This window comes from Squalius cephalus, assembly GCF_949319135.1.
Source record: "Squalius cephalus genome assembly, chromosome: 21".
NCBI lineage: Eukaryota > Metazoa > Chordata > Actinopteri > Cypriniformes > Leuciscidae > Squalius > Squalius cephalus.
In genome coordinates this window covers 2,804,639-2,830,088 of record NC_137142.1, presented here as the reverse complement: position 1 = coordinate 2,830,088, position 25,450 = coordinate 2,804,639, and the positions used below count along the sequence as shown (strand labels likewise).

The following is a 25,450-nucleotide window of genomic DNA, read 5'->3' as shown; positions in this document are numbered from 1 at the left end:
GATCTTTTGTTTTAAAGTAACAGTTAATATTAGTTAGGCAGCTAACAGGGAAACGAACGATTATTATTTTAATAAGCAGTCGCATTAGGCACTGCTCGGGCAGCAATGAGGTCCTTTGAGTGTAACATGGCAAACACCACATGTTCGTGGTAAACATCTCTGTAGAAGTGCGTTTTTAAAACCTCGTTTCACGATGGAGTCTGTAAGTAACACGACGGCGGAGGTGACCTCTACTGTTATGGACTGTGATGGAAACACAGACGCGTTTCAGAAAGTGAAGTCGAAGAAGAGTCATAAACGCAAGCGGGACTCGTCTGAAGTGAACATGCAGGAGGACTCAGTGGCGGCCAAGAGACCGCAGTTCCCGGCCTTATCTGGGGACCAGCTCAAGGTAATTACCGTGTCCAGCACTGTAAACACCGTATATATGTCGTTCTTGATTCCAAACACTGAGAATTGTGACACGATGTATCTGTATTTGACCAGTGAACGAACGAATCATTTGAGTCGGATCTTTTAAATGAAGTGATCGAACGGGTTCCGAACGATTGAATCGGTTCTCGACCCAATAACTGATTCATTTCGCCCAATCTCCTCACATTCCTATAGACATTCCAAGACATAATTATGAGATAAAAGTTCAAAATGATGACTTTCTGATTTATGTAAAAATGTATGCCACAATTTCAGCTGTCATAATTTCCAAACCATTAAGACTTTCATTCATTTTCGGAACACAAATGAATATCTTTTTATTAATTTAATCTGAGCCACTCCATTGGCCGCTTCAAAAAGTTCATGTATGTATGTATGTATTTTTTAAAGGGATAGTTTTGTAAATCATAAATAGTCGAAATTGTGACTCATATTAATGAGCTGCAAAGTCGAAATTACAATATTCATAAAGTTTTAGTTCACCCAAAAATGAAAATTGTCATCATTTACTAACCCTCATGTTGTTCCAACCCCGTAAGACTTTCGTTCATCTTTGAAACACAAATGAAGAACTTTTAATGAAACCTGAGAGACTTCTGTCCCTCCATTGACAGCTCAATAAGTTCATAAAGAGATCGTAAAACTCATCCATATGAATTGAACGGTTTAGTCCAAATTTTCTGAAGAGATTTGATCACTTTATATGATGAACAGATTACATTTAGGCTTTCACTCGCATATAATCATTGATCAGCGGACATAAACAGCGAGAACAAACCTTACTGAACTTCAGCATCAAACCGGTAGTTGCGGAGACTGTCAATGGAGGGACGAAAATAATCTCAGATTTCATCAAAAAGATCTAAATTTGTGTTTTGAAGATGAACAAAGGTCTTACGGGTTTGGAACGACATGAGAATAATACATTTTTGGGTGAACTACAACTTTAAATCCAACATTTCATCTCATAAATATGACCGTTTAGACTATTTCTGACTTGGTTATGATTCATTATGCGTAAGAAATGTGTTTCCGTCTGCTTCTCCATCTGTGTTTCAGGGAGGTGTGGATGAGATGCGTAAAGTGTCTGTTCCCGCTCACCGATACACACCTCTCAAAGAGAACTGGATGAAGATCTACACACCCATCGTGGAAAACCTCCTGCTTCAAGTGCGGTTCAACCTCAGGACGAGGAACGTGGAGATTAAAGTGAGTGATGACGATTAGCATTAGCACATCTCCGAGAATTGTCGCCTTAATGGTTTAGTTCACTTTAAAATGAAAATGAAGTCTTTATTTAATCACACTTCTGTCTTTTTTGGACCACAAAAGGAGATTTGTATAAAAATGTCCGTATAATGGCAGTGAACAGCGACCTGGTGCTCTTGGTTTTTATATTTAGTTTTTTATCAATTTTTTTGCTTCAGTGGAATGGTACGAAACTTGGTAAAGGTTTTGGCACTTGCTATTTTTGGCACGGTTTTAGAGTAAAACATGTTTTTGAAAATGTACATTTCAAATATTTTTTTATTTATTTTTGTGCATTTTTCATTTAATTTGTTTATTTATTAATTTACAGTACAGGTCAAAAGTTTGGAAACATTACTATTTTTAATGTTTTTGAAAGAAGTTTCTTCTGCTCGTCAAGCCTGCATTTATTTGATCAAAAATACAGAAAATAAAATGTAATATTGTGAAATATTATTATAATTTAAAATAATTGGTGTTCAATTTATTATACTTTAAATGATCATTTATTTCTGTGATGCAAAGCTGAATTTTCAGGATCAGTCCTCCAGTCTATCACATGATCCTTTAGAAATCATTCTAATATGATGATTCTTATCAAAGTTGGAAACAGTTCTGCTCCTTAATATTTTGTCATAACTTGTGATATGGAGGTTATCCATTTTCAGGATTTTTTTAGGATACTTTATTGACGCCTGAATTTATATAGCTGTATATAAAAAAAAATGTATGTGTGTTTTTGCCTTTAAGTAGATGGTAAATAATGTTGAGATTATCAATTTCACTTTTGCACAACAAATAAATAGAAATTTTGGTATGTTGCAAATTTGCGACAACAGGCATTTAGGGTAATTTTTACAAAATGGTAAAATTAATAAAACACATTTTCCCATCTCAGGTATGTAGATTTTTTTCATGGCACAAAAGTTGTTAGAACTTATAAACTTTAATTGACAAATTAATGAATCTTGACAACAGCAAGAAACAAAACACTCTCCTACTCCCTAACATTGACAGTAGTTTTTATACATTCCATGTTACACTCTGTTTAACTCTTTCCTTGTTTCTCTAGTGCATACATTATATATTCTTATAGTGTTATATCCTAACATGCTATTTTTTGTGAAAAAAAAAATAAAAATTTTTGGGCTGAAACCATCTAAATACAGCATTATTATAATATGTAGCCATTAGCCCAATCCAGCCGTTATGGACCAATGTCACAAATTTGCTACAAACAGAAATCTACAAAGTACGTAAGGAATAATTGACGACAGGCCGTTGAATTATTAGAAAAATAATGCACACCCGAGGTGGTAATGCGGTCGCGAAGCGGAGTGGCCGTTCACCTCGGGTGTGCATTATTTTTCTAATAATTCAACGGCCTGAAGTCAATTATTCCGCTTATACTACAGTTACCACACCTCGAAACATTGTTCAGATTATGTATTTCAAGACGTTCGTAAAGTTTTTGTCATTAAAACGCTCTTGTATGTAGGACTAATTTCTTACGCATGTAATACATGCCTCCGTTGCTAATTCCAAAACGTCATTTTAGAGTTAGTAACGGAGGTTTGAGCCACTGATAGCAGACTAATGCTGGACACACGACTAGCTGACACATTCTCTGACTGTTTTAATCGACTGCAGCAGATTTTAAACACCGACTTTGAACACAGACTGAACGCGCTGAACACGCGTTTGGACATGATCAGGCATAAGTATCAAATTACATTCATAACCGGCCTTAAAGTGTGTCCCCGGCTTTATGCAGTTATTAATGCAGTTATTAGAGAGAGATGTTGCAATAATGAGACAGAAAAGCATGTGCGTCAGTATTATTAGCCTATTTATTTATTCATTTAATTCGTTTTAATTAATTCGTTCATTCTTTTTTTTTTTTTTTTTTTCATTGACAGATGACAGTAGACTATAGCCAAATAAATGAAACACAAAGCCCTTTTAACAAGTAGACCTATAAATAATTATTTATTTATTATTATCTGCAATAAAAATCCTTACTGCAGGACTATCCATTTATTTAGCCTATATTCAGTTTAATTTTCTATTGATTATAATATAGATAGGACTATATACTTTATTTATTCAAATTAAACTGCATGCTTCCATTGATTGTGAAGCTAGACATTGAAAATTGCAGATCAAGCGCATGCGGCTAAATGCTTTTTCTTGTTATGAATTGTATCCTATTTTCCGTTATTACAGTTAACTACGCGAAGTGATATGGAACTGTAATGCGGTCAAGACCTGCCTGGAACTACTTTAGCCGTGCGTTTCCCTGAAAATAATGCACACCTTAGAACGTTCGTCAACCAATCAGATTCAAGCATTCAACGGCCCTGTAGTATAATAAAGAATATTCGTCACATGAAGCCTATATGAATAACATAGCTATAGAAGCAATCAATAAGCTGGTACATATTTTTATCTTAGCACAACTTAACTCATTTTGGGCAATTTCTCCACATTTGCGCCCTTGATATGTGGATTTTGCAAACCAAAATATTAGCTTCGGTGACCCGGATGTAGTTCCCACTCCGACCGCTCCTACGAGAAACCAGTGCGTGCAAAATGTTCCTAGGTATGTATCGAATGTGCACAAACAGGCATTGGGGGAAAACACACGCTATCTCGCCTGCAGTCTGAATGGAAGGGGTTTGTTGCAAATTCGCGACAGTGGACATTAAGGGGTTAAATGTAAAAAAAAAAAGAAGCAAATGTTTTAAAAATAGAAATCTTTTGTAGCAATATACACTACTGGTCAGTAATTTTTTTCTTTCTTTTTTTGAAATAAATCAATACTTTTATTCAGCAAGGATGTGTTAATATATATAAGGGATATTTTGGGAATATTTAATTTAATTTTATTAATCAATAAATTTCACTAGAAACAAACCTTGTTGTATTATTTTAATTTAATACTGTGAAGCTGCTTTGATACAATCTGTATTGTGAAAAGCGCTATATAAATATACTTGACTTGACTTAAATTGATAAAAAGTGATAGTAAAGAAGATTTATATTAGAAAATATTTTTTTTATTTTGAATAAATGCAGTTCTTTAACCTTTTATTCATCAAATATATCAGGCAGCAGAACTGTTTCCAGCACTCATAATAAATCAGAACATTAGAGTGATTTCTGAAGGATCATGTGATAGACCGGATGCCACATGTGACACTGAAGACTGGAGTAATGATCCTGAAAATTCAGCTTTGCATCACAGGAATAAATTATTTTTTAAAGTATATTCAAATAGAAAACTATTATTTTAAGTTGTAATAATATTTCACAATATTACTGTTTTTTTTTCTGTATTTTTGATCAAATAAACGCAGCCTTGATAAGCATTAGAGACTTCTCTCAAAAATATAAAAAAAACCTAATGTTTCCAAACTTTTGACCTGTACTGTATTTTGATGGGACAATGCATATAGTGGAGCGGCTAAGTGCTTATGTTTGGCAGAATCGTTCAGTTTATGATACAAGCGTGAAAATTGGCATGAGCAGTCTCCATGGGTCACTTGACAAGAAAATTGTCCGAGCCACTTGAAATTTCAAGATGGCGGCCATTTTTCAAGATGGCCGACACCTTAGTGGAGCAATTAGGCTTAAGAAATCATTTAGTTGGTGATACAAGCATGAAAATTGCCATTAGCCTAATTGCTCCATCTTGAAATTTCAAGTAGCTGTGGGTGGCTTATTGTCTAGTGACCCACAGAGACTGCTCATGCCAATTTCCATGCTTGTATCACCAAATAAACCACTATATCACTTAACTGCTCCACTAAGGTGTCGGCCATCTTGAAAAATTAAAAATCTTGAAATTTCAAGTGGCTCGGACAATTTTCTTGTCAAGTGACACATGGAGACTGCTCATGCCAATTTTCACGCTTGTATCATAAACTGAACGATTATATCACTTAGTCCCTCCACTAATATTGATGAACGTGCAATATAAATTGACGTAAATACGCCGGATTTAGCACAATGCTAGTCCCAGACATGTAAAAAACAAACAAAAAGCGAACATAACACCAAACAGACGTATAGAGCTAAAGAGTTAAAAGTGCCTATGCTTAAATAAAGCGCTTGTTGTAATAATTGTTTAAAGTGCCTGTGCATAGACATCCTAAAGTGCTTGTTATAAAAGTGCCTATGCATAGCTCTTACCTGATGTTCAGTTTTGATTGTTGTTCAGACATCTGTTAAGCTGTTTCATAAACGAAACAAAAGTGGGGCTAGCTCTAATTACCGTTGGCAGAGCGTCCCAGCTCTGTGCAGCCTTTAACAGAGAGGACGTTTCGTGCAGAAGTAGACTTTCTAAAGTGTACTTCACAATCCCCCGAGGAGTTGACCCAGTACTAGTCTCGCTGTTTCTCTTTCTGATAAAGTCCCCCAAGGGTGGTGGGCCATTTATAACAATAAACGTAAAATTCTGTTACTTTAAGTTGACTTTTTGAAACTTTTTTTTCACTAATCTGCCAAATGTTGTCTTTGAAAAGAGATCAAACTTCAGTCTGTCGCTCTAAAGCATTCACCACAGGTTTAAGTTGGAGATTAAATTTTCAGGTCTATGCTCAAAAAGTGAATAAATGGATTAAAAATACAGTGTAAATATATTTTAGTTCTATAAAATCCCCTAAAAATTCAAAATATTTTATAAAAAAAAACAATCAAACTAAAATATAGTACAATCATTTCATATTTCGGACACACGAAGAGCACCAGAGGGTTAAAAACAGGTGTAAAAGTGTCTCAGAATGATCTGGTGTTACACGCGTCGCTGTTCACCGGCATTATAAGGACGAGCGCGAGCAGGACGTTTGTTTAAAATTCTCCTTTTGTGTTCATTAAAGAAGGGCGACATCACCAGGGTGAGTAAAGAATGACTTGATTTTCATTTTAGGCTGAACTATCCCTAAAATGCTTGTAAAACGAATGCATTTGCTGTCAGATCCGCAGTAAAACATCCACTGTTGTTGTTTTGCAGACGTGTAAAGAAACTCAGGACATCAGTTCTCTGACCAGAGCTGCAGACTTCGTCAAGGCCTTCGTTTTAGGCTTTCAGGTGGAGGTGTGTGTGGCTCCAGGTCTTCTGTTCACCTTCACACCACTGTGATGGGCTGCGATTAACAGGGTTCCCACGGGTCCTCAAAACCCTTCAATTTATTTTGTGCAAGAGGTTTTCTGGAAAACTCTATTCACTCTGGTCCACTAATGTGTTATTTTGCCAACACTTCATGGCCTATGTGCACTAGCTTGCTTGACTTGCATTAGTTAAGCGCATTTACACGTTACGCTAACAGTACCTCAACCTTTCACTAGCCGTGTTTCCATTACCCTTCAAATTGCGCAAATTGAAATTGCGAATTGAAAATACGCTTAATAGAAACACGTCAATTTCGCAAAAACTCCCATTTATCGCAAAAAAGTTTTTACGCTCGCATGAGGAGATTTATCAGGCAATTCGAAAAAGGAATATTTGGCAAAACTGCAATGGAAACAGTTCTTGCGCATATACAGGTCACCTGACGTAGATGACGCGGTGTGTTTGGACAGAATACGAGACAGAGTTCTTTATTAAATTCATATAAGACAAAATAATTACAGGAATAATGGATTCTAAACCTCAAAGAAATGCCACAATCGAGACCTCGCAGAAACACCCAGAAACTCCTCATATGAGCCGCTCACAAGTGTAATAAGTGTCATTCCTTACCATTAATGCTTGTAAAACACACACACATCTCCTTCCATTAATAATAGTAATGTCTAGTGCAGTACGTGGCTGTGATATACAGGTGCTGGTCATAAAATTAGAATATCATGAAAAAGTTGATTTATTTCAGTAATTCCGTTAAAAAAGTGAAACTTGTATATTATATAGACTCATTACATGCAAAGTGAGATATCTCAAGCCTTTATTTGTTATAATTTTGATGATTATGGCTTACAGCTTATGAAAACCACAAAATCAAAATCTCAGAAAATAAGAATATTCCATGAAATCACACAGTAATTACACAGTGATACCATGGTCATTGAACCAGGTTTTGGTTCTTTTGGCAGTGTGGGCAGGTGCAAATCCTGCTGGAAAATGAAGGAAGCATCTCCATAAAGCTTGTCTGCTGAAGGAAGCATGAAGTGCTCTGGAAATGTCCTGGTAGACGGCTGCGTTGACTCTGGATTTAATAAAGCACAGTGGACCAAAGTCCTCTTTTCTGATGAGAGCAAATTTTGCATCTCATTTGGAAACCAAGGTCCCAGAGTCTGGAGGAAGAATGGAGAGGCACACAATCCAAGATGCTTGAAGTCCAGTGTGAAGTTTCCACAGTCTGTGTTGGTTTGGGGAGCCGTGTCATCGGCTGGTGTTGGTCCACTGTGCTGTCCACTCAACGCAGCCGTCTACCAGGACATTTCCAGAGCACTTCATGCTTCCTTCAGCAGACAAGCTTTATGGAGATGCTGACTTCATTTTCCAGCAGGATTTGCACCGGCCCACACTGCCAAAAGAACCTAAACCTGCTTCAATGACCATGGGATTACTGTGTAATTACTGTGTGATTTCATGTAATATTCTAATTTTCTGGGATTTTGATTTTGTGGTTTTCATAAGATGTAAGCCATAATCATCTAAATTATAACAAATAAAGGCTTGAGATATCTCACTTTGCATGTAATGAGTCTATATAATATATCAGTTTCACCTGTTAAGTTGAATTCTTGAAATAAATCAACTTTTTGATGATATTCTAATTATATGACCAGCACCTGTATGTATATATATATATATAAACTTACCAACGTCCGTTGCCATGATTTTTGGAATGACTGATCGCGAGAGGAAAAAATTACGTTTTAGTCTCATAACATCGGTTAATGGAAACGCCGTCATTTCGCAATAGTTTTTTATCGAGATTTAGAAAAAATCGCAAAAGTTTTGCGCAAATCTGTAATGGAAACGCGACTACAGACACACTGTGAAACATTGCAAAAATAGCCTAAGCTCTTTTCAATAAAATCCTCGCAAAAGTTAATATCAGATCAGTGTAGAATACAGTATAGGATGTACCGAATATTCTTCAGTTTTATGCAAAACAGAAATACGACAAATAGAATATCAGATCTCTGTCATATGGCCACAAATAAATGCAAAAATAAAAGATTGTTTGACAGATGAAAACTGTAACGGTGTATCTTACAAGGCAACACAGTGTAACCTTGCTCTCTCCTGAAGTGTGTCCCACATGAAGTCCTTGAGTTTGAGGGAAGTGGACCTGGAAAGTCCTTGAAAGGTCCTTGAATTTGAAGTTAACCCTGTGTTAATCGCATCCAAAATACATAAAAGTTTATCAGCTTTATTCTTACTTTAAACAAGTTGATTCAAACTTGCCAGCAACGTTACTTTGGTTGGTAAAATACATCATTTTAGGGCATTTCAGTGCAATGACACTCTTCCCAGAGCCCTAACTACCTCTTCTGCATTTATTTATTTATTTATTAAAAATACAATTAAAACGAATATTGTGAAGTGTTGCAATGTAAAACGGCTGTTTCCTATGGGAATATATTGTACGATGTAATTTATTCCTGTGACCAAAGCTGAATTAGCATCATTACTTTTACAGCAAAAGTTACTAATTTACGGACACTTTAGATCAATTTAATGTCTTTGCTAAATAAGTGTTGTTGTTTTTTAATCTGATTGACAACAAACTTGTCAAAAAAGCTGAATAGTGTTTTAAAATCTAGTTATCTGAGGTGTGTATATTGCTATTGTTAGTAAATGATGGTGTTATTCCGGGTTGCGCAGTGATGATGTAACGTGATCTCGTCTGTGAATCCGCAGGACGCGCTCGCACTGATCAGATTAGATGAACTGTTTTTGGAAACGTTTGATGTCACAGATGGTGAGTCCTGAACCGGAGCCGTTTTATAAGAGCAATGTTGTATTTTTGGCTGAATTGTGTGTGTTTCTGCAGTCAAACCTCTGAAAGGAGATCATTTATCCAGAGCCATCGGCAGGATAGCAGGGAAAGGAGGAAAAACCAAGTTTACCATTGAGAACGTGACGAAAACCAGGATTGTGCTCGCAGACACGTGAGTGCACAGGAATATGATGTTGCTCTCTCTCTCTCTCTCTCTCTCTCTCTCTCTCTATATATATATATATATATTTAGTGTAGTTGATTTCTTTTCTTTTTTTTCTTCACAGGAAGGTTCATATATTGGGATCTTTCCAGAATATTAAAATGGCACGGACAGCGATATGCAACCTTATTCTCGGTGAGTGAAGATTTAAAGCTTGTCGTGCCTCTATTTTGCTGTTTTAAAGGTTCCTAATGTTGTTTTACAGTCTCCTACAACAGGTTTACATGTATAACACTTTAACTCATAATCTCCTCGTCAGCATCAGCTCTTTTCTCTCAGTGTCTGAAACGCTTCGTTCGAAGATTCAGTCTCTCTAAGCCCCGCCTCTCTGAGAGCTGCTCTGCTCTGATTGGTCAGAAAGCAAACGCTCATTATCATATCTGAATCTCAGCTCTTGATCACAGTGATACGAACAGTAACGATGGCGTGGGTTTTACCGTATCAATCTCCACATGAACAACACGAACCAAACTCTTCCAGTCTCAGATACACTACAGTGTTTGAGGGCGGAGCTAAGAGACGCTGTTCTATGGGATGAATATAGTATCAAAATGATTGACACGTGCAAGCACAATTATCCATGAACTTGATAAATGTTTCAGAAATGTTTTACTATCCACAACCAAATGCCTTTTCAACTTCATTCAAAACTGATGAATGTGCAGCAATTTGTACAAATAGAGACATTTTTGTGAATACAAATGTTTTCTTTTGTATTAGTGTGTCATAATTTGTGCATGCAACAAAGAAGATGTGCATGTGTGGATCAGGCGACACGCTGAGTCGATCTCAGTTGATTCATTTGGATTTTGATACTTTTATTAGTTTAAATGCAGTGACGCACATTTGTGAATTTGTCAAATAGATGGATAGTTGTGCACACATTAATAATCAGCACCAGGCCTATTCATTTGTAGTTGTGTGTGTGTGTGTGTGTGTGTGTGTGTGTGTGTGTGTGTGTGGGTTCTGAAATGCTTAAAAACCACGAAATGAAAGTCTCAAAATCCAAATGAATCAACTGAGATTGACTCAGTAAAGACGTCAATGACCGCACGCGTGTCGCCTGATCCACACCTGCACATCATCTTTGTTGCATGAAGAGTTCAGATGCAAAAGCCTCTAAGTGCCATCTGAAATTTTCTTCTAGAATGATCATTTTTATCAAGCTCATATATTTAAGTTCAGTAATTTCACTTTAATGACAATTAATAGGTAATTTGCATTGCCATTTAAGTGAAATTACTGAACTTAAATATACAAGCTTGATAAAAATGATCATTCTAGAAGAAAATTTCAGATGGCACTTAGAGGCTTTTGCATCTGAACTCTTCATATATATATGTGTGTGTGTGTGTGTTTGACATAATTATTCTGGTTCATTTCTCTTTTTTGGCTAGTAGAAGTTCTGAATTGCCAGTAACTTAAACATTTTGTAGCCAAATTGGGCGGTGTGTGTGAAAGTTAATTTCAAACCCTGCTCATATTGTTGGTCATATAAGCACTTTCTGCATCTCATAAATAATTCGGATGCTATTTAACTTCTACAGGGAGTCCACCATCGAAGGTTTACAGCAACATCCGCGCCGTGGCGAGTCGCTCGGCCGAGAGGTTTTAAAGTCTTTCGTAACTGCTCATGAACTGATCCAGGAACTGCAGATTTACAGTCACTGCCTGAAAACATCCAGGAATCGGACGACGAAGGAGCTCGAGCGCCGACGGACCGGTTCCTCAAGCAAAGCGTCATTACTGATCCCTCAGAGAATAAACACATCATGAAAATGAGACGCGTGTGGATCCATTCAGTAGTCAAGTTTTAAATGTTTATTGTTTCATATAGTATCATCAAGTAGTCCATATATCCCATAGAAGTTAGTTTGATGCAGCATGCAGAATAGACATCCCATAACTGACGTGTTTATTGTGCCTTTATGTGTACGAGATACCCATTTCATTCAGCAAAAGTTGCAGAAAAGTTATTTTCTTAAAGCATGAATTTCTTAAAGATGTGTATTTACAAAACAAAGGGCAAATGAAGAGACCTGAACACGAATGTTTGTCTAATTTGGCAACATCTGTAATGCGGTCATGGCTCTTCTGATGTTGGAGATAACGCTCACGGCTGACGTGTGAACGGTTCGGCTAGGCTAAACTGATGAACATGCAGAGAGGAACTAGAGAACACAGCAGAAGTGAGCGTTATGGTCAGAGATCGGCTGATATGTGGAGAGAGGAGTTTGGTGAAGCTGCTCCCGTCATGCATGTAAACATTCAGAGGAAATTACTTTACAACTTTAAGCCACAGTCTTGTTGGAAATATACTGGACTATACCAAATCTGTAGATGCTTTACAGCTCATGTTACCAAAGCACAAGGGTATCCTGCTGCATTTACACCTGCGTATACAAAAGATGGACATGAAAATCATCCGTGTGTTTATAGATCATCAGATACACACAGTCCCAAGGAGAGCTGGACACTTCAGACACATCACATGACGTATCAAAGCGAGCGTCATTGCAAGAGATTATTATTTGAGCAGAACCTTCCAGCAAATATAGGTTTGTTAGATTTTAGAGTTTCGATTAGTAGATCTAACTTTGGTTAGGAGAACTATATATAAGATTTTTGGTGACACTTTACAATAAGGTTCATTAGCTAATGTATTAACTAACATGAGCAATACATGTATTTGTTAATCTTTATTAATGTTAGTTAATAAAAATACAGCTGTTCATTGTTTGTTCATGTTAGTTCACTGTTAATACAACTTTTGACTTTAATAATGTATTAGTAAATATTGAAATTAACAAAGATAATAAAAGTTGCAGTTCATTATTAGTTCATGTTAACTAATCGACCTTATTGTAAAGTGTTACCAGGATTTTCATATATTACTTGCTTTTTTATTGCCAACGTGTGAACGTCTTGTAACGAAACCTAAAAAAGCGAGACCTTCCCAGACTTCCTAGGTGGCGATGAAAGCCTGTAGATTTTTATGCGAAGGAAAAATCAAAAGGATGTGACGTTTACACGCGTTCAATGACATTAAACGAATGCTTGTACAATGTTCAGGAAGCCAAAAGAGCCGTTCTGTACTGTAATGTCAGTGTGGCATTAATTCAAACTACAGTCTATAGTCTCAAATAGACTTTATGATCCAGATATCATCTCATCTGTGGACATGATGCCGGTGTAAACATCCACATCTCTATGATCAGATGCTCTCTGAACTGATGTTTTCTCATTGCGTCATTTTAATTGTGTTTAATTTGTTATTGAGAGGAAAGACTTCAGGATGTTCATTAACAGTTTATCATTGCAAAGGTATTTACTACAACTTTTTACTTCTAAGCAAAAGAACTTCGGGGCCTTGACTCATGTTCAGTCTCGCTAGCAATACGTTTCTGACTGCAGTTCACTTAACGGCCACCGGTGTCGCTATAAACAAGGGTTTCTGAGTTCTGCACACTTGATGTGACATGGCTCAGAAAACTGAAGTTAATGCTGAGGAAAGATCTTGCAGATGAATCTTGCTTTGACATCGAGTTTTCTATTGCCGTGACATTCATTGTTATTGTGACTTTAGTGTCCGAACACTATTTGTGACCGGCGTATGCTGGGATTCTCATACGTGATGACAGACAAATTCATCACTTGAACCAAATCGTGTTTTGTTTCTCGGTAAGTTTCTGTCGGACTGTCTCAACGAATCAGACATGAAGATGCACTTTCCAACAATATAAACATTTATACATAAACATTATATCACGATTAATACAAAAAACAGGTATTAAACATGGTTAGATGCTAAAATCCAAAATGCTAGAATGATAGAAATAGAGTATATCACAAAGCGTAACAGGAAAAAAAGCAAACATTGCATCTTTACGTCATGCAATGGAACAAGCTTGTTTGTTCTGTATGTTCTGCTTGGCACGTCATACCCTACATATACTTATTTATATTATACTTAATTAAAAAAAAAAAAAGATGAAACAAAATAAATATTAAAAAAGAAGCATTAAAAAAAAAAAAACCCTAAATAAATATGGACAAGCCAATGCTCTTTCCTCTTTACCTGACATGCTCTTTCAGTGTCCGTAAGCCCATAAAGTGCTACAGCAGGTTATTGAGCAGATTGGAGTTCAATAACACTCACACGTTGGCTTGACAAGGCTTCTATTTGACAAAAGTGGCTTAAATACTTCCATTGAAATACACAGAGAGCATTTGCTGGATATCTTGAGCAGATCGTCAGAGATGAGAGGAAAGCGGGTCTGGTGGAGAGAGAGACGAACTCGCTCACACATCCACCACCATCTTCTTGTGTATATCGAGACCTCCCACAACCTGCAGCGCCAAACAAGAGATTTACATCATTCTAAACATTAATTCAGAAGGCTAAAATATAATCTTTAGAGCCTCATGCACTTTAATCATTCGTAGGTGCGTCCGATAAACATTCAATACGAACTCGGAAAAATGTAAACGTCCCGCACAGTACGTTTCGATCAAACGATCTTCCTCAGGCTTACAAACTTTTGAAAACGATACTGTTATCGTCTTCGTGAAAACTACAAATTTCCTGAAAACTATGATGACGTTTTTACAATGTAACATCGCCATCTACTGGCCTGACAGCAGAATACACTGATTTTAATTAGGGCTGTCAAACGATTAATCGCATCCAGAATAAAAGTTTGTGTTTACATAATATATGTGTGTGTACGGTGTATAATTATTTTCTATATAAATACACACACATGCATGTACATATTTAAGAAATATTTGCATGTATATACTGTGTATATATATTTATATTATATATAATTTATATTATATATAAATATTTTATATATAAATAACACATTTTTCTTAAATATACATGCATGTGTGTGTATTTATATATAGAAAATAATTATACTCCATACACACACATATATTATGTAAACACAAACTTTTATTTTGGATGCGATTAATCGCGATTAATCATTTGACAGCCCTAATTTTAATATATATACAAATTTTATATATACAGTACCAGTCAAAAGTTTGGAAACATTACTATTTTTAATGTTTTTGAAAGAAGTCTCTAATGCTCATCAAGCCTGCAGTTAAAAAAACAACAAAAAAACAAACAAAAAAAACAGTAATATTATGAAATATTATTACAATTTAAAATAATGGTTCTCTTTTTTAATATACTTTAAAATGTAATTTATTTTTGTGATGCAAAGCTGAATTTTCATCAGCAAGTACTCCAGTCTTTGGTGTCTTATGATCCTTCAGAAATCATTCTAATATGATGATTTATGATCAATGTTGGAAACAGTTGTGCTGCTTAATATTTTTTTATAACCTGAGATACTTTTTTCAGGATTATTTGATGAATAGTTTGGGAACAATAACTATTTTTTTTTTAAGAAATTAGTACTTTAATTCAACAAGGATGCGTTAAATTGATAAAAGGTGATGGTAACGATTTATATTGTTAGAAATGTTTTTATTTTGAATAAATGCTGTTTTTATGAATAAATGCTGTTTTTATGAATAAATGCTGTTAACGTTTTACTCATCAATGAATCCTGAAAAAAGTATTCCAAAAAAATATATTAAACAGCACAACTGTTTCCATCATTGATAATAACTGAGCATCAAATCAGCATATTAGAATGATTTCTGAAGGATCATAAGACTGGAGTACTTGCTGATGAAAATTCAGCTTTGCATCACAAAAATAAATTACATTTTAAAATATATTAAAAAAGAGAACCATTATTTTAAATTGTAATAATATTTCATAATATTACTGTTTTTTTTTTGTTTTTTTGTTTTTTTTAACTGCAGGCTTGATGAGCATAAGAGACTTCTTTCAAAAACATTAAAAATAGTAATGTTTCCAAACTTTTGACTGGTACTGTATGTATATATATATAAAAACTTGCAATTGTTATAAAATCCGAACTGCGAGATATAAACTATTATTTCTCGCAATTCCGAGACTCGAATCTATTCTGAGTTTATACTTAAAAGTTAAAATAAAATATTAAAGATATCTACAAACAAATTGTTCAAAATATAGACTGTACATAAATTTCAATAGGCAGCCAGAATATCTAGCGAGACTTAGGCTAGATTAAGCTCAAGAATAGACACTGAAAGTTCTCTCACAGCGCAGAATTCCTCGAAGGATATCCTCCCATCGCCGTCCTTGTCCGCGTTGATGATGGTCTTGTCCACGATCTGCTGCAGCTGCGTGTCCTTCAGGTTGTTGCCCACCATCATCTTCAACACCTGGAACAGCTCCCCGTTGGAGATGTAGCCGTCCTTGTCCATGTCGTAGATCCTAAAAGCGACTGGCTCCGGAAAAACGGCACCGGTCAGTTATTGTTTGACGTGACGATACACAGAAGAGAGGTGAAGTGCTTTCATACTCACAGCGAAGCTTCATTTCCTTATCACCCTTCACACTGAACTGAGAGACGCCCTCGATGAACTCTACAGAGACCAAACAACACTGGAGATTACTAATCCTGTAGCTGACAGATGTTATTGGTGATAAAGAAGGCACATTTTATTAAAAGCGACTGATGAACTCTGAGCTGATAATAAAGAGATCATCTGATGCAAATCAAGAATGTAGAGCTGCACGATTAATCGTGAAAAGATAGCGATCTTGATTCAAACACACTCCTAAATGACAGAGATTCGGCTCTATGTCTATTAAACCTTTGACAAGTCTGATCACAGCGAACATTCAGAGTCTTTGTCATGAATCTATATGAAACAGCTTCTTTTCAACACACAGTATCATTATTTCTGTGTTACAATCATTCATATTAATCACAGATGTACTGGGATAAAAGATTATAGTTCAGATATAACTGATGTCTACAGTAGTGATCAAAATACAGTAAATCACCTTTTAAGAGTAACACTTCAAATAAGGATTGTCAATTATATTGTTACACCAGTAGGTGGCGACAAGTGACTGTTAAAAATGTATTTATCATTGAAACATTCATTAAAGAGATGTTCAAAAATGCAGATTCGTCCATTAATGAAACGAGTGAAGTCTTTATGAGTGAGTCATTGAATCATTCACTCAAGAGATTTGTTCAAAAATGCAGATTCGTCCATTAATGAAACGAGTGAAGTCTTTATGAGTGAGTCATTGAATCATTCATTAAAGAGATGTTCAAAAATGCTGATTCATCCATTGATGAAACGAGTGAAGTCTTTATGAGTGAGTCATTGAATCATTCACTCAAGAGATTTGTTAAAAAATGCTGATTCATCCAGTAATGAAACAAGTGAAGTATTTGTGAGTGAGTCATTGAATCATTCACTCAAGAGATTTGTTCAAAAATGCTGATTCATCCATTAATGAAACAAGTGAAGTCTTTATGAGTGAGTCATTGAATCATTCACTCAAGAGATTTGTTCAAAAATGCTGATTCATCCATTAATGAAACAAGTTAAGTCTTTATGAGTGAGTCATTGAATCATTCACTCAAGAGATTTGTTCAAAAATGCTGATTCATCCATTAATGAAACAAGTGAAGTCTTTATGAGTGAGTCATTGAATCATTCATTGAAGAGATTTGTTCAAAAATGCTGATTCATCCATTAATGAAACGAGTGAAGTCTTTATGAGTGAGTCATTGAATCATTCACTCAAGAGATTTGTTCAAAAATGCTGATTCATCCATTAATGAAACAAGTGAAGTCTTTATGAGTGAGTCATTGAATCATTCACTCAAGAGATTTGTTCAAAAATGCTGATTCATCCATTAATGAAACGAGTGAAGTCTTTATGAGTGAGTCATTGAATCATTCACTCAAGAGATTTGTTCAAAAATGCTGATTCATCCATTAATGAAACGAGTGAAGTCTTTATGAGTGAGTCATTGAATCATTCACTCAAGAGATTTGTTCAAAAATGCTGATTCATCCATTAATGAAACAAGTTAAGTCTTTATGAGTGAGTCATTGAATCATTCACTCAAGAGATTTGTTCAAAAATGCTGATTCATCCATTAATGAAACGAGTGAAGTCTTTATGAGTGAGTCATTGAATCATTCACTCAAGAGATTTGTTCAAAAATGCTGATTCATCCATTGATGAAACGAGTGAAGTCTTTATGAGTGAGTCATTGAATCATTCACTCAAGAGATTTGTTCAAAAATGCTGATTCATCCATTGATGAAACGAGTGAAGTCTTTATGAGTGAGTCATTGAATCATTCACTCAAGAGATTTGTTCAAAAATGCTGATTCATCCATTAATGAAACAAGTTAAGTCTTTATGAGTGAGTCATTGAATCATTCACTCAAGAGATTTGTTCAAAAAAGCTGATTCATCCATTGATGAAACGAGTGAAGTCTTTATGAGTGAGTCATTGAATCATTCATTAAAGAGATTTTCAGAAATGCTGATTCATCCATTAATGAAACAAATGAAGTCTTTATGAGTGAGTCATTGAATCATTCACTCAAGAGATTTGTTCAAAAATGCTGATTCATCCATTAATGAAACAAGTGAAGTCTTTATGAGTGAGTCATTGAATCATTCACTCAAGAGATTTGTTCAAAAAAGCTGATTCATCCATTGATGAAACGAGTGAAGTCTTTATGAGTGAGTCATTGAATCATTCATTAAAGAGATTTTCAGAAATGCTGATTCATCCATTAATGAAACAAGTTAAGTCTTTATGAGTGAGTCATTGAATCATTCACTCAAGAGATTTGTTCAAAAATGCTGATTCATCCATTAATGAAACAAGTGAAGTCTTTATGAGTGAGTCATTGAATCATTCACTCAAGAGATTTGTTCAAAAAAGCTGATTCATCCATTGATGAAACGAGTGAAGTCTTTATGAGTGAGTCATTGAATCATTCATTAAAGAGATTTTCAGAAATGCTGATTCATCCATTAATGAAACAAGTGGAGTCTTTATGAGTGAGTCATTGAATCATTCACTCAAGAGATTTGTTCAAAATGCTGATTCATCCATTAATGAAACAAGTCTTTATGAGTGAGTCATTGAATCATTCACTCAAGAGATTTGTTCAAAAATGCTGATTCATCCATTAATGAAACGAGTGAAGTCTTTATGAGTGAGTCATTGAATCATTCATTAAAGAGATTTGTTCAAAAATGCTGATTCATCCATTAATGAAACAAGTGAAGTCTTTATGAGTGAGTCATTGAATCATTCACTCAAGAGATTTGTTCAAAAAAGCTGATTCATCCATTGATGAAACGAGTGAAGTCTTTATGAGTGAGTCATTGAATCATTCACTCAAGAGATTTGTTCAAAATGCTGATTCATCCATTAATGAAACAAGTGAAGTCTTTATGAGTGAGTCATTGAATCATTCACTCAAGAGATTTGTTCAAAAAAGCTGATTCATCCATTAATGAAACAAGTGAAGTCTTTATGAGTGAGTCATTGAATCATTCACTCAAGAGATTTGTTCAAAAAAGCTGATTCATCCATTGATGAAACGAGTGAAGTCTTTATGAGTGAGTCATTGAATCATTCACTCAAGAGATTTGTTCAAAATGCTGATTCATCCATTAATGAAACAAGTCTTTATGAGTGAGTCATTGAATCATTCACTCAAGAGATTTGTTCAAAAAAGCTGATTCATCCATTGATGAAACGAGTGAAGTCTTTATGAGTGAGTCATTGAATCATTCATTAAAGAGATTTTCAGAAATGCTGATTCATCCATTAATGAAACAAGTTAAGTCTTTATGAGTGAGTCATTGAATCATTCACTCAAGAGATTTGTTCAAAAATGCTGATTCATCCATTAATGAAACAAGTTAAGTCTTTATGAGTGAGTCATTGAATCATTCACTCAAGAGATTTGTTCAAAAATGCTGATTCATCCATTAATGAAACAAGTGAAGTCTTTATGAGTGAGTCATTGAATCATTCACTCAAGAGATTTGTTCAAAAAAGCTGATTCATCCATTAATGAAACGAGTGAAGTCTTTATGAGTGAGTCATTGAATCATTCATTAAAGAGATTTTCAGAAATGCTGATTCATCCATTAATGAAACAAGTTAAGTCTTTATGAGTGAGTCATTGAATCATTCACTCAAGAGATTTGTTCAAAAATGCTGATTCATCCATTAATGAAACAAGTGAAGTCTTTATGAGTGAGTCATTGAATCATTCACTCAAGAGATTTGTTCAAAAAAGCTGATTCATCCATTGATGAAACGAGTGAAGTCTTTATGAGTGAGTCATTGAATCATTCATTAAAGAGATTTTCAGAAATGCTGATTCATCCATTAATGAAACAAGTGGAGTCTTTATGAGTGAGTCATTGAATCATTCACTCAAGAGATTTGTTCAAAATGCTGATTCATCCATTAATGAAACAAGTCTTTATGAGTGAGTCATTGAATCATTCACTCAAGAGATTTGTTCAAAAATGCTGATTCATCCATTAATGAAACGAGTGAAGTCTTTATGAGTGAGTCATTGAATCATTCATTAAAGAGATTTTCAGAAATGCTGATTCATCCATTAATGAAACAAGTGAAGTCTTTATGAGTGAGTCATTGAATCATTCACTCAAGAGATTTGTTCAAAATGCTGATTCATCCATTAATGAAACAAGTCTTTATGAGTGAGTCATTGAATCATTCACTCAAGAGATTTGTTCAAAAATGCAGATTCGTCCATTAATGAAACGAGTGAAGTCTTCATGAGTGAGTCATTGAATCATTCATTCAAGATATTCATTTAAAAACACTGATAATGCGTCTGAATTCGCCTATTTACACTGCGTGTCTTTTTGTGAAGAAAAACGACATACTTTTGAGTGTGTAGCAGAAGAGCAGATAAGCTTTGGCCTGTCAATCATCTTATCACAGTTAATATCCTCCACATTTCATTTCATTTCGTACTGTATTGGGGAGAAATGTATGTGCATGTTGATCCATCAGTCACGGCTCTTTCATGCAAAAATTCTCCTCATGTGTTTGTATAATGATAAATCATTTAAATTTTAATGGCCAAATGGATGCGATCTTAATTCATCCAGAATCGTGCAGCTCTAGATCAATGTGAAAGAATGTGACTGTTCTTGGCAAAGGACACAAAGGCCTTCTTTTCAAACTGTGATGCAACAGGTCTGAGCTACTTTAAGCTCATTTGCTGAAGTATTTCACAGTTTGAGGACATACACACATTTTTGCATGCAATATTCTCAGAAAAAGACAAAATCTTAGATTCAAAACGCAATGCATTAAAATCATAACATGGCATCATGCGTTAATGTTACTCAACTTGTCATATTTCAGCACACAATCAAAAATTATATATGCCACAACAAAAATAAAGCCTATTTTAAGAAAAATCAGGATTTCTGTGACATTTCATGACAATATAAAATAAAATAATTCTCTGATTCTTATTATTTTGATGCAAAACTCTCAATCCTATTACCCTCGATTGTAAGTCACTTTGGATAAAAGCAATCTGCTACATGAATAAATGTATGTACTGTAAAGAGAAAAAAATATACATTATTTCAATAATTATTAAATGTAATATGTATTTGTTGTATTGCCTTTATGCTGGTTTAAATTAAACCAAATGTGTTGCATTAATGTTCTCTTTTTACTATAATACTGTAAAGAGAATCTAGTCCAAATCACCTGTGAAAACACAGAGAATCATGTAAAATAGTTTAAATGTGTTTAGTTGTCATGGAAACATCACAATGCAAAAAAAAAAAAAAAAAAAAAAAAAACTTAGTCCTAAAATTGGCTTAATGAACACAAAATATATATTTGTTTTATTTTTTTCTGGGGTGAAATGTATGGAAGCTTGTTTCCACCACAGAATAAAAAATAAAAAAGGTAATTGCGACTTTTTATCTCACAATTCTGACTTTATATCCGCAATTCTGACTTTATATCTCGCAATTCTGACTTTATATCTCGCAATTCTGACTTTATATCCGCAATTCTGACTTTATATCCGTAATTCTGACTTTATATCTCGCAATTCTGACTTTTTATCCGCAATTCTGACTTTATATCTCGCAATTCTGACTTTTTATCCGCAATTCTGACTTTATATCCGCAATTCTGACTTTATATCCGCAATTCTGACTTTATATCTCGCAATTCTGACTTTATATCTCGCAATTCTGACTTTATATCTGCAATTCTGACTTTATATCACGCAATTCTGACTTTATATCAGCAATTCTGAATTCATATCTCGCAATTCTGACTTTATATCCGCAATTCTGACTTTATATCTGCAATTCTGACTTTATATCAGGCAATTCTGAATTCATATCTCGCAATTCTGACTTTATATCCGCAATTCTGACTTTATATCTGGAAATTCTGACTTTATATCTCGAAATTCTGACTTTATATCTCGCAATTCTGACTTTATATCACGCAATTCTGAATTCATATCTCGCAATTCTGACTTTATATCCGCAATTCTGACTTTATATCTGGAAATTCTGACTTTATATCTGCAATTCTGACTTTATATCACGCAATTCTGACTTTACATCTCGTAATTCTGACTTTATATCTGGAAATTCTGACTTTGTATCTGGAAATTCTGACTTTATATCTCGCAATTCTGACTTTATATCTGGAAATTCTGACTTTATATCTCGCAATTCTGACTTTACATCTCGTAATTCTGACTTTATATCTGGAAATTCTGACTTTATATCTCGCAATTCTGACTTTATATCTGGAAATTCTGACTTTATATCTCGCAATTCTGACTTTATATCTCACAATTCTGACTTTATATCACGCAATTCTGAATTCATATCTCGCAATTCTGACTTTATATCCGCAATTCTGACTTTATATCTGCAATTCTGACTTTATATCCGCAATTCTGACTTTATATCTGCAATTCTGACTTTATATCCGCAATTCTGACTTTATATCTGCAATTCTGACTTTATATCTCGCAATTCTGACTTTATATCACGCAATTCTGAATTCATATCTCGCAATTCTGACTTTATATCCGCAATTCTGACTTTATATCCGCAATTCTGACTTTATATCTGCAATTCTGACTTTATATCAGGCAATTCTGACTTTATATCACGCAATTCTGAATTCATATCTCGCAATTCTGACTTTATATCCGCAATTCTGACTTTATATCTGGAAATTCTGACTTTGTATCTGCAATTCTGACTTTATATCTCGTAATTCTGACTTTATATCTGGAAATTCTGACTTTATATCTCACAATTCTGACTATATATCACGCAATTCTGACTTTATATCACGCAATTCTGACTTTATATCACGCAATTCTGACTTTATATCTGGAAATTCTGACTTTATATCAGGCAATTCTGACTTTATATCTCGCAATTCTGACTTTATATCAGGCAATTCTGACTTTATATCACGCAATTCTGAATTCATATCTCGCAATTCTGACTTTATATCCGCAATTCTGACTTTATATCTGGAAATTCTGACTTTGTATCTGCAATTCTGACTTTATATCTGGAAATTCTGACTTTATATCTCACAATTCTGACTATATATCACGCAATTCTGACTTTATATCACGCAATTCTGACTTTATATCACGCAATTCTGACTTTATATCACGCAATTCTGACTTTATATCAGGCAATTCTGACTTTATATCTCGCAATTCTGACTTTATATCAGGCAATTCTGACTTTATATCACGCAATTCTGAATTCATATCTCGCAATTCTGACTTTATATCCGCAATTCTGACTTTATATCTGGAAATTCTGACTTTGTATCTGCAATTCTGACTTTATATCCGCAATTCTGACTTTATATCTGGAAATTCTGACTTTATATCTCACAATTCTGACTATATATCACGCAATTCTGACTTTATATCACGCAATTCTGACTTTATATCTGGAAATTCTGACTTTATATCTGGCAATTCTGACTATATATCTGGAAATTCTGACTTTATATCTCACAATTCTGGCTTTATATCTCGCAATTCTGACTTTATATCCGCAATTCTGACTTTATATCCGCAATTCTGACTATATATATGGAAATTCTGACTTTATATCTCGCAATTCTGACTTTGTATCTCGCAATTCTGACTTTATATCTGGAAATTCTGACTTTATATCTCGCAATTCTGACTAAATATGTATGCAAATTCTGACTTTATATCTGCAATTCTGACTTTATATCTCGCAATTCTGACTTTATATCTGGAAATTCTGACTTTATATCTGCAATTCTGACTTTATATCTCGCAATTCTGACTTTATATCTGGAAATTCTGACTTTATATCTCGCAATTCTGACTTTATATCTGGAAATTCTGACTTTATATCTCACAATTCTGACTTTATATCACGCAATTCTGACTTTATATCACGCAATTCTGACTTTATATCACGCAATTCTGACTTTATATCACGCAATTCTGACTTTATATCTGGAAATTCTGACTTTATATCTCACAATTCTGACTTTATATCTCGCAATTCTGACTTTATATCTCGCAATTCTGACTTTATATCTGGAAATTCTGACTTTATAACACGCAATTCTGACTTTATATCTCGCAATTCTGACTTTATATCACGCAATTCTGACTTTATTTCTCGCAATTCTGACTTTATTTCTCGCAATTCTGACTTTATTTCTCGCAATTCTGACTTTATATCACGCAATTGTGAGATAAAAAAAATCATAATTATCTTTTAAAATGTTTTATTTTGTGGCAGAAACAAGCTTCCATAGAAACGTGACCTGCATGTTTTCACGAGACTCATTTAACGTATGAGCAACAGGTTTCCACTTTTAAATAAACAATGCATTTAGTTTATCATGCGATCGAATGGTTTCTCATTTGTGTAATGGACGCCTCACCTTTGAAATCCACCTCTCCGTTGCCGTCCGTGTCGAATATATCGATGACTCTCTGCACCAGCGGATTCTGCTGTAACTCGGGCAAAGACATGAACTCCTCCACACTCAGGGATCCCGAGTTATCTAGGTCGAGTTTCTTAAACCTCTTTCCCAGCCTTTTAATCTCATCAGCATCGACTAGAGTGGACAGAGAGACGAAACAAACAAATAAATGGACAACATTAGCAGACGATCCAACACACGGATCAAACCTCTCACATTCCTGGAAATCCACCTGATCGAGCCACTATCTGTGCTTCAGAAAAACAATGTGCAAAACACTGCAAATACAACCAAACATTGAGAGATGAGTCCACAAAAAACACAATTATTCACATCAAAATTAAATTTCAATTCTAAAAATTAATAGGTAGGATAAATCTTGTTTAAAATTTTGAAGTTCACCTTTAGCTTTAGTAAGGAGGGACGGGAAAAGACATAATTTTTCCTATTTTTTCTTTTAATTTCCACCGCATCAAAATCTTTAAGCACGTATTCCCGTCTAATCGGGTTTGGGTAATAATAAGCCTGTAAAATAAAATTTCTAAGGACTCAATTTGTACATTTTTTCTCACAAAAATCATAACCTTCTAAGGAGAGCTGCCTCAGTTTTGCTAACATTAGCAGACGATCCAACA

The 25,450-nt window shown here is 34.7% G+C and overlaps 2 protein-coding genes across 2 annotated transcripts in view; one reads left to right on the top strand and one right to left on the bottom strand.

Moving 5' to 3' along the window:
- The first annotated feature begins 86 nt into the window (after positions 1 to 86).
- Positions 87 to 11,640, top strand: pno1 (partner of NOB1 homolog). The gene is made up of 7 exons (XM_079855520.1): positions 87 to 391; positions 1,495 to 1,644; positions 6,698 to 6,781; positions 9,557 to 9,617; positions 9,690 to 9,807; positions 9,923 to 9,993; positions 11,406 to 11,640. Exons 1-7 carry the CDS (start codon positions 194 to 196, stop codon positions 11,471 to 11,473), a joined length of 750 nt encoding a protein of 249 aa, XP_079711646.1. The 5' UTR covers positions 87 to 193; the 3' UTR covers positions 11,474 to 11,640.
- ppp3r1a (protein phosphatase 3, regulatory subunit B, alpha a) overlaps positions 11,516 to 25,450 on the bottom strand; it is a 39,364-nt gene continuing 25,429 nt past the window's right edge. Inside the window, exons 3-6 of the mRNA XM_079855521.1 lie at positions 24,774 to 24,950; positions 16,297 to 16,356; positions 16,030 to 16,214; positions 11,516 to 14,208 (exon numbers count right to left, since the gene is read on the bottom strand). Coding sequence (XP_079711647.1) covers positions 14,161 to 14,208; positions 16,030 to 16,214; positions 16,297 to 16,356; positions 24,774 to 24,950 — 470 coding nt within the window. The 3' untranslated portion in view covers positions 11,516 to 14,160. The remainder of the gene's footprint in view (positions 14,209 to 16,029; positions 16,215 to 16,296; positions 16,357 to 24,773; positions 24,951 to 25,450) is intronic.

What these genes read in the sequence shown, in the direction of transcription:
- pno1 (XM_079855520.1), top strand. Translation starts at nt 194, where the DNA reads ATGGAGTCTGTAAGTAACACGACGGCGGAGGTGACCTCTACTGTTATG. An exon ending in CGAGGAACGTGGAGATTAAA is followed by an intron (nt 1,645 to 6,697) that starts GTGAGTGATGAC and finishes GTTGTTTTGCAG; the next exon opens with ACGTGTAAAGAAACTCAGGA. An exon ending in GATATGCAACCTTATTCTCG is followed by an intron (nt 9,994 to 11,405) that starts GTGAGTGAAGAT and finishes TAACTTCTACAG; the next exon opens with GGAGTCCACCATCGAAGGTT.